General features: G+C 48.2%; 1 protein-coding gene across 3 annotated transcripts in view; it reads left to right on the forward strand.

The window, feature by feature from the left end:
* Positions 1-834: 834 nt before the first annotated feature.
* SH3RF3 (SH3 domain containing ring finger 3) overlaps positions 835-12,013 on the forward strand; it is a 191,463-nt gene continuing 180,284 nt past the window's right edge. The window contains exon 1 of one of the 3 annotated variants that reach the window (XM_066376895.1): positions 835-2,786. In XM_066376895.1, the coding sequence (XP_066232992.1) occupies positions 2,256-2,786 (531 nt within the window). In that variant the 5' untranslated portion in view covers positions 835-2,255. The remainder of the gene's footprint in view (positions 2,787-12,013) is intronic. The other 2 variants (XM_066376894.1, XM_066376893.1) reach the window with 2 other exon arrangements.

Below are 12,013 nucleotides of genomic sequence, written 5' to 3' on the forward strand. Positions count from 1 at the left end.
GTGAGCTTTTCTACGTGTTAGGTTCTAGGGATACAAAATTCAGCCTCAGTGAATTCATAACTATAAGCTTCACTTTCTTGACAGGTATAATAAGGTTAAAATAATTATCACACAGCGCTGTTTGGAGGATATAAAAGAATGCATAGGCACATTCTTGGCATTGAAACCTCAATAGATGTTACTTTCTCCCTGAACAGTCAGGGGGAAAAAAGGTTACACTCAACTGCACAAACCCAGGTTAGCCAGATTGCTAGGCAGGCCCCCAATGGCTCTTCTGATGTTGGCCCTGGCAACTATGTACAGTGTGTCCGTAAAGTCATGGTGCACTTTTGACCAGTCATAGGAAAGCAACAAAAGACGATAGAAATGTGAAATCTGCACCAAATAAAAGGAAAACTCTCCCAGTTTCATACCTATTCAGTGCAGTCCGATGTGGGCTCACACACAGATTTTTTAGGGCTCCTTAGGTAGCTATCCTGTATAGCCTCTACAGGCTCATCACTGACTGATGGCCTACCAGACGGGGTTTCTCCACCAAACTGCCGGTTTCTTTCAACTGCTTATCCCACCAAGTAATGTTATTCCTACGTGGTGGCGCTTCGTTATAAACGCGCCAATATTCACGTTGTGCTTTGGTCACGGTTTCAAATTTAGCGAGCCACAGAATACAGTTAACTTTCCTCTGTACCTTCCACATCTCGACTGGCATGGCCATGAGCTGCTCCGCTGTATTCACGGTGTTACATCATCTGTTCATGCGCACATGCTGCCACATCATCCTACAGAAACTGGGAGGGTTTTCCTTTTATTTGGTGCAGATTTCACATTTCTGTTATCTTTTGTTGCTTTCCTGTGGCCAGTCAAAAGTGCACCATGACTTTACAGATACACTGTACTTGGCTCTGTCCCACGCAACCCATGGACCACGGTTTGTGCTGGGCGGGAGTGACTCGGGTGCTGGGGACGCAGGCGGCCACGAGGGGGCGGTAGCCACAGGCAATGTCACCTCCGAACTTCCCGCCCCGGTCTCCTGTACGCACTTCCGCTCCTGACGCTCGCAGGAGCTGGGGCGTCTGGAAGGAGAACGGGGATCTCCCCTCCTCCGCCGCCGGTGGAGGTCCGGGCGTGCTCTGGGCCAGGCCCCTTGCACGAGGGTGTAGATCTGGCGGCCGGCGGCCTCCCTGACCTCCGACTCCGGAGAGGGCGAGCAGCTGCCGGCCGGATCCGGAGCCCGCACCGGTCACCCTCACCAGCCTGAGCGCCTTCCCTCGCGCTTCGCGGGGCGTCCCCGCACCCATACCCGCGGCTCCGGGGTGGTCCCTTCTGCGCGGCGTTTGAAAAGGGAGCCGCCAGGGAGCGCTCCGGGGAGCTGTCGAGGAGGATGCCCGGGGTTTGGGTGTGCTCTCAGGCTGCCTGCCAGCGCTGGCGAAGGAGGCAGTTGGGATAGCACCCACTAAGACTAAACTTTACTTCGCGGCAGCGTCGGGAGCAGACATCCCTGCCCGAGGCTCACGGGGAGCCGAAAGGAAGACTTGAGGCTCGGGAAGGGGGGGGGGCGCCTGCGCAGAGGGGTGCGCTCTGGGTTCCCAGGAGCCCTGGGGGCGTCCTAAGGGGTAGGACTAGTAGTCGCCGGTGTGCGCCCAAGCACACTGGCGGCGGCAGCTCCTTCCCTTGACCCCGCAGTGACCGTGACCTCTGCACGCTCCCGGCGCACGTGCTTGCAGCGGAGGAAGAGGAAGGGTCCGGCTGGATCCGCCCTGGGCAGCGGGTCGCGAGCGAGCCCAGGTCGCTTGGAGGCGGTGCAGCTCAGCAGTGGCGCTGGGGAGCGCGCAAGTTGCTCCCTGGGGACCTGACCCGCTGCTCCCCGCACCTCTTGCCGTGGGGCTCCCGCCCTCGGACGACTTCTTGGAGCGCAAGGCCCGTTAAGTGTCGTGCTCGGCGTCTTCCATTGAGCACCGCGCGACGCACACCAGCCTCTACACAGGTGCAGCTGTTACCCGCTCCGAAGGATCGGTGGGCTCTGCTGGCCAGGAATTGCCTCGCAGGGCGCGGAACCCCGGACCTCGCTACTCAGGCCGGTCAGCGTGCCACTCTGCACCGCGGCGGCTGGGTTCTTGGGCCGCCAGACGGGGTGCAGGAAGTTCTGGCGGAGCGCTACTCCCTGGGCGCCATCGCGATGCCCATTGAGGGTGGTGGGCCCCGCTCCGGCCTCGGGACGTAGGCAGCTGCGCGCGGCCGCCGCTGGCTCCCCTCCCATGCTCCTCGGAGCGTCCTGGCTATGCGTGTCCAAGGCGGCTGCTGCGCAAAGCGAGGGCTACGACTGGCCTGGCGGGCTGCGGCGGCGGGTAGTGGCGGGCGAGGACATGGATGAATCGTCACTGCTGGATCTGCTGGAGTGTTCCGTGTGCCTGGAGCGCTTGGACACCACAGCCAAGGTGCTGCCGTGTCAGCATACCTTCTGTCGCCGCTGTTTGGAGAGCATCGTGTGCTCGCGCCACGAGCTGCGCTGCCCAGAGTGCCGCATCCTGGTGGGCTGCGGCGTGGACGAGCTGCCCGCCAATATCCTGCTGGTACGGCTGCTGGATGGCATTCGCCAGAGGCCCCGCGCTGGCGCCAGCCTTGGCAGCAGTCCTCAGGTGCGCCCGAGCCCGGGCTCTGGGAATGCCTCCGAACTGGCGAGTGCCGGGGGCTGCGCAGTGGGCAGCGCCCCTGGCTCACCGGGCTTCCTTATGGAGGCGGGCAGTCTGTGCGAGCTGGCGACCAGTAAGAGCGCGCCACCGGCAAAGGTGGGTATTCTTCGCCGCTCCAAGGTGTGTGTGGGCACGCGTGGATGTGGAGAGCAGTGTTGAGGGGTAGGGGAGACCAGAGGTCGCTCCACGATGATCTTCTAAGGCCGTGCTTTTCTTTCTCCAACTTATTTCCTTACAGGGACTCTGTGAGTGTAACCCTTCAAGTTCCACCTGCCAAGTTTTGGAAACAGTGCCCCCTGCCCTTCCCTCAATCTCTTTCCCTTTGAAATCTTGTGCGCACCTGCCTTCTATTCATTCTCTCCTTTAGAATTCCTTTTCCCATCGCTTGTACTTCCTCTTATGGCTGCACGTGGTCCCAGGTAACCTTGTTACCTATTGGTATATGTACCAACACTGCACCCTCACAAGGGGTGGGCACATCTCCTTGTCCCTGGCTCACCTTCAGTCTCTCCCCTGGCTGGGGCTGAGCCCCCACTTTTTAAACTTTGCTGGGCCTTCAGACTATCCTACACTGTCTGCCTGCCTGGGTAAAGTTAGTGCTTAATGTTTCCTGGGTTCCAGTCCCTGGGAAGCCTGGGCCTCCTGCCTGCGTGTCTGGCAAGGGGAGATTGGGCAGAGGGGAGTGTGTGACTGGGGTTGGAAGAACCCAAATTACACACATTGTTAACAGGAGGGAAGAAGTTAACATGGAGACAGGAAGAATATTTGGCCCATACTTTCTTTTTTTTTTTTTAATTTTATTTATTCATTTTAGAGAGGAGAGAGAAAGGGAGAGAGACAGACAGAGAGGGAGAGAGAGAGGAGAGACAGAGAGAGAAGGTGGGGAGGAGCAGGAAGCATCAACTCCCATATGTGCCTTGACCAGGCAAGCCCAGGGTTTCGAACCAGCAACCTCAGCATTTCCAGGTCGACGCTTTATCCACTGCGCCACCACAGGTCAGGCGGCCCATACTTTCTTGAACTCTTGTCAGAAGTCCTGGTCCTCTCCTGGGCCCTTAGGCAGGGTTGCATTCCCATGTGGGTCTCTGAGTTTTTTGGTGTGTGTAGTTACATTGTAGTGCACCCACTGCTTCTATTTTAGTGAAGGATCTTATCTTGAGGGTTTTAGTGATTTGGTTTCAGAAGATACTTAGAACGTGTAATTTCACACCCTCTGCCTCCTTGGGAACTGTGATGGTGGGGGGGAGGCTGGTGTAAGTGAGGAACAAGGTACTGCCATTTTATATGTTCTTTAAATGTAGAAAAGCCCACTTACAGGGAAAAAAAACCCACGTTGTTAAGCTACTGTGATTATTCTTTTTAGGGAACACAACTGTATTCCTGTACTTTTAACTGTGTAGGGAGCTGGCGATGCATCAACCACATAAATCCTTCCGATGTGTGTACTGTAATTCTAGGATGCTGGGAAAATTCTGCCACCTGAGTTACTCAGTTCTGCGGCATCTTTGAGGTTGGAAACCTAAACTCTTGGATGTTGACCTTTAGAGTTAAATGTCATACTTTGCCAAACTGAGTTTTCTCTGTGGGTCAAGGAGAATGAGTAGTCAAGCATAATCAAGCCACATTTTTACTTGAGGTTACTGCTGAATGGGGAATTGAGTTGCTCTTTGGTTTTGATTGTGATTAATCAGTCCAGCTACAAGTGTTGTTACATATTTTCACACTTTTCCTTTCTGTCCGTGCTATTTTTATCTAAGTAAGGCATTATAATGAAAGATCAGAGAAGCAAGTGCTTTTTGGAATGCATTTAATAAGAACGTTTGGATGACCATGTGTTTATAGATATCCTTTGAGTTCATATTGTGGGAATTGTGTTTGATCATGAGGTTAGGAGGTAACCTCAGCTTGGAACTCTGTGATGGCATTTGTAGCATTTTTAAAATGTCAAAGAAGTAGCACTTACAACTTTTAGTAATGCCACTTAGGAACAGGAAATTAATTTTTGTTGAGTTGGATTTTGGGGTTATTGATTGGCTTTCTCTATAGGCATATGGAGTCTCAGACTATGTTTATGTTTTCTAAGTTGTAGGGAACTTTCAACCATATTTTCTTTGTTTCCAGCTGTGTGTTAACTAAGTGGGATCCCCAGTCCTTTCTTCTTTGCAGGTCCACCTCATAAGGACTAAGTTTTGGTTTTGGAAAGAGTCTGAATGAAATCCAACCTTATATTTGATTATCTTCAGTGAGGGAAGAGTAAAGCTTTTTATTCACTGATTTTTAACAATCAGTGGAAGTCTTCTTGGACAACCAGAAGCCTATGCATTTGGCAGGTAGACTTTAGCTGAAAATTACTTACAAATAGGCTTTCTGTTTTAAAATTGCGCAAAGCAAAGTTGAAAGATGGATGTTGCTGCATAGTTCATAATAGATGGACACTCGTTATTCAGCAAATGCCATCTATACATTAGTAGCTGATGACCATAAATATAAGACAGTTCCCTATTTTTCCCAATGAGAAGAGCCTTAAATCTTTTATCCAATTGGAATATATAACTTTTTTAGATATGTAAACAAATACCTGCTTAGATTGTTTATTAATTTAGTTACAGTTAGACATTGGAAATGAATTATATGTAAAATATATTAATTCCTGTTTGGTTCATGAAACAATTTTTTTCCACACTCTGCACTGGCATCATTGCATCGGAGTTTTGGTTATCACAGTGTCACACGGAATTCTCTGACCTGGTTAGCAGAGCCTCTCACTTTCATCTTAGCCATTTGAGATGAGGCATAGTTTCAATCAGTTAATGATGTTTCCCTAGAAATGTTATACCAAGTTACAAGTACCCAGTGCCTAAGGTTAGGACTGTTGGTCTATTCATTTGCCTGTTTTGTAAATACTTGTCATTATGTGTTGCTTCAAAAGTGATGTTTAAAAAGTCCTGTTTTAACAGCACTGCCTAACCATTGCAATTACTAAAAATGTGTGCTAAGCTTCTCGGCCTGTTTGTTTTTTGTTTTACAAGGTGACCCCTTTAACATCTCTAAGTAGCATTGATGGGGATGTTTCAGGGCAACATTTTTTCTAAAAGGGTTTTGTGGATCCAAATGGAATAATTTAGAGTATTTCTTAATATGCTTTAATAAGGACTGTAATATAAGAAAATTTGAATTTTTTTTCTGAGTGATTTTTTTTATTTAAAAAAATTTTTTTTTATTTGTTCATTTTTTTTTTAGAGAGGAGAGGGAGAGACAGAGAGAGAGAGAGAGAGAGAGAGAGAGAGAAAGGAGAGACAGAGAGAGAGAAGGGGGGAGGAGCTGGAAGCATCAACTCCCATATGTGCCTTGACCAGGCAAGCCCAGGGTTTTGAACCGGTGACCTCAGCATTTCCAGGTCGATGCTTTATCCACTGCGCCACCACAGGTCAGGCCCTGAGTGATTTTTTTTAATCTCTCCACTTATATTTGGGCGTACACAGAATTTAGAATGTAGCTACACTGTGTCAGGCACCATTCCAGGTAAACTGGACAGGCATGGGCTCTCTTCATGGAGCTGACATGAAGGGTTGGAAGCTATTCGATTGCTCTCAGCTGGCCCATCTCAATCCAGGACTTTTTGAAGGTTAGAGGGAAGGCCATTATCACGAACTAAAGAACTATAGAAGGCTTGGGTAATGGTTTTGATGATATAAAACATAAGGCATTAGAGCCTAGTTATTTGTCTGGATTATGTTTCTTGAAGTCCTTCAAGACATATTTAAATGGGAATTGTCTCTGTATCTGTCAGCCACTGTGACTGGGACCTGGTAATGGGAAAAGTCAAATAAATAGGAGGACCTTACAAATGTTTTATAAACATACATACATGTATGTGTTTATTCCCCATTTTCCAGATGCAGGGCTAAGGACTTCTCTGTGAGTTCTCTCAACCTATGGTTGTTGGCACCAATTCAGCGCTAACAGGAATCCCCAGTTTGGGGTGCGGTAAAGAAAGGAACTTGATTCAGTGCATGCAGCTCAATGGTGATACAGCATGGCTATGAGGACAGCTTGGTTGTCAGGCAGTTCAGGGGGCAGGTGCTCCTTCCTGGGACCAGGCCCTTCTTCAGCTAGCTAGCTAGCTCTGCACTAGTCTCATGTACTCCACTCTGTACTATTCCACTCTGCGCCATCTTTGTTGTCTCAGCTTCACCAAGGGAAACACAAGGTTCCACTCTTCAGTCTTTGTTGGAAAGGGAACATGCACTCTCAGAGCCAACCTAGAGCTGACTTATATAGACACAAGGCTAATTGGTCCATCCTCACACAAATAAGGACTCCAAATTCTAGCAGTTGGATTGTTCCAAAAAGCACTGTCCTCATTGGTCAGAATGGAGCTGCTCTGATTGGTCAGGGAAGATGTTAATGGGGCTATAGCAGCTCTGATTGGATGGGGAAAGCCTCAGTCCTGTTGGTTGAAACAATACTCCAGGAGCTCCTTTATAAGGGCTGCTCAAATGTCAGGGACATAGGGCAGTGGGGCAGTTAGTGCAGGCTTCTGCTTGAAATAAGATTAGCTTGAGAGGCCCTGGGTAGAAATGGCTGCTAAAGGCTCTGTTATTGTTTTGTTTTTAATTTAAACCCAGTTAAGCCTTCAGGAGCCCTTCTTGATAGGCAACTTCTTTCTCAGGGTTCACAGTTTCAGATTGCCATTCTAGCCTAAACCACAACCACAGTTTATGATTTTCTATTTGTTTCTTTCAAATGGAGTGGGAACTAAGAATTAAAAAAAAATTCCAAGTGGAGCAGCTTCTAGATATTTTAAATAATTCCCCCTCAATGTTTTATGTTTTTGTTCTTGTCTAATTTCACAATTTTAAAGCAGTCTGTCTTTGGTGAATCTCCCCAAAGCGGTCACCATGGTTTGCCAAGGAGTAACCTTTTTGCACTCAAACTTCCTTGGTTTGCATAATGTTTAATTCAAGTTTATATTTGCTATTGTAAATACACTTACATAAACATGGTTGGGAATCAGGACAATGGATTTCTGGTAAGCACATGCCTCCCCTCTCAAAATTGGCAGCCTGGACAGCTGTTGGCTAGGCTTCAGCCTTTTCTGGGGATGGACATCTTATAGAGGAAGTTCAGTGTTGGCTTGCCCAGCTGATCAGCTCACTGGGGCCAGTGTAGAGAATGTAGAGTATCTGGAAGCAAATCAACATGTTCTTTAGTCGTCAACAGTGGGGCAATTAAGGCTTGCGATGATGTATTTTAACAGTTTTTGAGTGTTGCTACATGCGCGACAGTTTGATATGAATTGCTTTATAAAAAGATCACCGTAATCCTGTAAAGTGGGTGACAGTTACTCCTTGGAGTAACTGTCTATACACATATCTATACGGACACTGATATGTGGACACAGTGGCACAGTTAGAGAGCCAGGAAGTGCTTGGGTCAGGAGTTGTTCTCACAGTCTACTCTCCTGCCCTTTCTCTTTGGTTTGGCTGTGTTTGGTGTCTTGTTGTGTTTGGTCTTGGATGTAATAAGGACTCCCGGGTAGAGGGCCCGGTGCCTGGAAGCCTTCACAAAAAGCCAGACAGCTCACAGGATAGCAGACAACTAACTGGTTGACTGTGGTCACAGATGCATCAAATCAAAGTCCTTTTTAGACCTATCTTCAGAAGGCCCCTGGGAGTGGAAACAGCACCTCTGACATTTACAAATAGCATGTGTCCATTTTGTGGCAGTCAGTAAATAATCTGAAGTTGCCATCCATTGAGTGCCTGCCATTTGCTAAGGTTTTGCAGGATGCCTGCTGTGTGCCTTGGTTTGGCTGGGTGCCTGTGGTTGCCAGGGGTCGAGTGTATCTTATTTAAGTGTGTTTTATCCATTCTTTACCTCAGCCAGATCACATAGATGGGGAAGCTGAGTCCCCAAGGTTTTCTTGCTCAGGGACAATTAATAAGGATACATGTGAAAGATAGACTTTAGGTTGACTGGTTAACTGGATTTGTGGTTAGAGGAGTCCTCTCTCTCTGTAACAAATCCAGTCTCAAATAGAAGCAGGACCAACCCTGTGGATGCAGTCTCCCCATGGCTGCAGATGCTCTTCCAGTTTGAGGCTGCTGCCTTACGGACCCGGGCTGTGAGTCTCAGAGCACTGTGATCCTGAAGAAGAAGCCTTGTGTCAGTTATGGCTCTGAGGGCAAGTCACAGGCAGCCCATGTGGGTGGGAGTGGATGGGCTAGCTTTCCAGGTGGTGCCACTCTGTCTCCAGGAAATCATGTTCTGCTCTACCACCATGTGGGTCTTACCCTGAGCCACACCCACTGGGTCTCAAGATAGAGTGGCCTCAGGCATCATATCCTCAAGACAGCACTCACCAGCAGAGAAGAGCCAGGTTCTTTCCCTGGTGTCCACTCTGCAGGTTGGTGCGCACTGTGATGTGGCAACCGTCCCATATGCCCTCTCGTGTCAGAGGTCAGTGTTGCATCCTGGGCTGGTTCTTGGACCAGCTGCAGCTCGGCCAGGAACTTGGGACACAGGATGGGCCTTCTCCATGCATGTGGCTGCAGACCAGGAGGGTCTCTGGGCTTTATGGAGTCCTGTGAGGGAGGAGGGCAGGGGTGGGGACTTGGTGGGTGGCTAAAGTGGCACAGGGATTGGGAGTCCCAGCACAGGTAGTTTCAATCCCAAATTCTTACTTCCTCACCATGTGCCCCTGGGCAAAGGGTCTAGCTTTTCTGAGCTTCACATTTGTGAATTAGGGACTCTACCTGCTTCACTGGACAAAGGAAGTCATGTATGTGCAGTGCCCAGCACCCTGAGTGGTTGTCACTTCAGTGCCTGTTACTAATGCGAAAATCTGGAATTCTTGTATTGCCAATGAGGCATGCTTCTTAGCACCCACCTTACTGCTAAGTGAGTTTGTTCATATGGCCTCCCAATGTAAGAGTGTGTGTGTATGTGTATGTGGGTGTGTGGATATGTGTGGATGTGTATATATATGTGTGTGGATGTATATTTGGGTGTGTGTGGATATGTGTGGATGTGAGTGTAATGTGATATAATGCTTTGCCTTTATGTTGAAAGTTGGCCTGTGTTATTGTGACTGGGTTGTTCAGCATTAAGAGCATCTAAGCCGAGTGCTTGAATCTTTTAAATTGCTCCGAGTTTTAGCCCTGCCTGGGTAGCTTCGTTGGTTAGAACATCATCCCAGAGCACAGAGGTTGCCGGTTTTATCCCCGGTCAGGGCACATACAGGAGTGGATCGATGTTCCTGTCTCGTTCTCTTCCCCTCCTCTTTCTCTCTAAAATCAGTAAAATAAATATTTTTAAAAATGGCTTCCAAGTTTTATCTTTGTGATCATTATAAGCTTCATTAAAGTGAAGAAAAGTCAAAACTATAACCTGTTTATAAAAAGGCAGCAGAGGTGTGGGGGGGGGAGTTGTGCTCCATTGCCACCACAGCTGGTTGAAGGCTCTCCGGGAAGCAGAATGCACCTCCTTCCCTTGCCGGCACAGTGGCTGGTCTGCGGCTGCCCAGGCTATGGGTGTCCTGGATCTGAGCATTTATTGCCAGTTGTTCCTTTAGTTGGCACTTCCGAGCCCACTGGCTTGCTGGGGCATGATGGGACTGGGTCTCAGTGATGCAGTTGTGTGAAGTGTGTGTGTTCCAATTTAATCTGTATTTAATCTATTTTTTCACAGTTAACAGGCTCATTTTTGGGGGTATACTCTTGAACTCTTGAAATAAAACCTCAGAACACTTTAGTTAAGGGGAAATTATCTTTATTGCATCACTCAAAGAGGCCAAGGTCACTTTTTATCAGACTAGATGGATTAGAAATATGCACTTGCCTGATTAGGCAGTGGCCCAGTGGTTAGAGCGTTGGACTGGGACACAGAGGAACCAGGTTTGAAACCCTGAGGTCTCCGGCTTGAGCGCAGGCTCATCTGGCTTGAGTGGGGGCTCACCAGCTTGAGCATGAGGTTGCTGGCTTGAGCATGGGATCATAGACGTGACCCCAAGATCGCTGGCTTGAGCAAGGGGTCACTCGCTCTGCTGTGATTGAGAAAGCAATCAATGAACATCTAAGGAGACTAAGGAGCCTCAACAAAGAACTGATGCTTCTCATCTCTCTCCCTTCCTGCCTATCTGTCTCTCTCTCTGTCTCTCTGTCTCTGTCACACACACAAAAAAAGAAATATGCACTTGATGAGACTCGTATTGCGACTCTAACCATAAAAGACGAGGCTGTCAATCTGAAGGTGCTGGTGGCATTGAATGGTTTATTTTATTTTATTTTATTATTATTATTTTTTGAATGGTTTACAGATGGTTCTGACATACCACAGTGTGAGGCTCCCTTTCCCACCAAGTGAATTTAGAATAAAAAAAGTACATCAAACGGTAGCACGATTTGGGTTCTACTCATAGATGCTGCTTCCTTCTTTAAATTTGCCTTTGGCGCTTGATGGCTTGTGGATGTTTAAGGATCAGTGGTCCTTCTGGTGCTAGGAAAGAAGAGTGGCTTGGTAGGTCATTGTCCTTCTCTGCCACAAGTGTTTATGTCGCTAACTGACACGGTGCTTACCTACAAACAGGAAGACATGATATTTGTATTTCTGCTTGATGGAATGTGTGCAGAATGCTCCTGTGAATGTATTTATTTATTTTTAGCTAGAGAGAGAGAGAGAGAGAGAGAGAGAGAGAGGCAGACAGACAGACAGACGGGGACAAACAAACAGGAAGGGAGAGAGATGAGAAGCATCTACTCATAGTTGCAGCACCTTAGTTGTTCATTGATTGCTTTCTCATATGTGCCTTGACTGGGGACTCTGCTTGAGCCAGTGACCCTTTGCTCAAGCCAGCAACCTCGGGCTTTAAGCCAGTGACCATGCGGTCATGTCTGTGATCGCATGCTAAGCCAGTGATCCCATGCTCACGCTGGTGAGCCTGTGCTTAAAAGCCTGTGACCTCAGGGTTTCAAACCTGGGTCATCAGCATCTCAGGCCTATGCTCTATCCACTGCGCCACCACCTAGTCATGCACTCCTATGAATTTACGAGTTTAAATGAATTAGGATTCAGGTTCGGAGAAGTAGTGGCATGGCTGTAATGTCTCAGGCCAAAGGCGGTGAGAATGGGATAGTTCGTTCTCCACAGGCCCAGACATGGGGGTCCCCGGGACTCTGGGGTCACAATCAGGCTGTCACACAGCAGTTCAAGAAATAGGGTAGGAATGCATCCCTCTCCTCTTATTTCTGAACACAGAGTAGGGTACCTACTATGTACCAGACACTACAGAAAGTGCTTGGGATAAGTTTATAGAAAGTGGC

The sequence above is a fragment of the Saccopteryx leptura genome, chromosome 3 (genome assembly GCF_036850995.1).
Source record: "Saccopteryx leptura isolate mSacLep1 chromosome 3, mSacLep1_pri_phased_curated, whole genome shotgun sequence".
In the NCBI taxonomy this organism is placed as follows: Eukaryota; Metazoa; Chordata; class Mammalia; order Chiroptera; family Emballonuridae; genus Saccopteryx; species Saccopteryx leptura.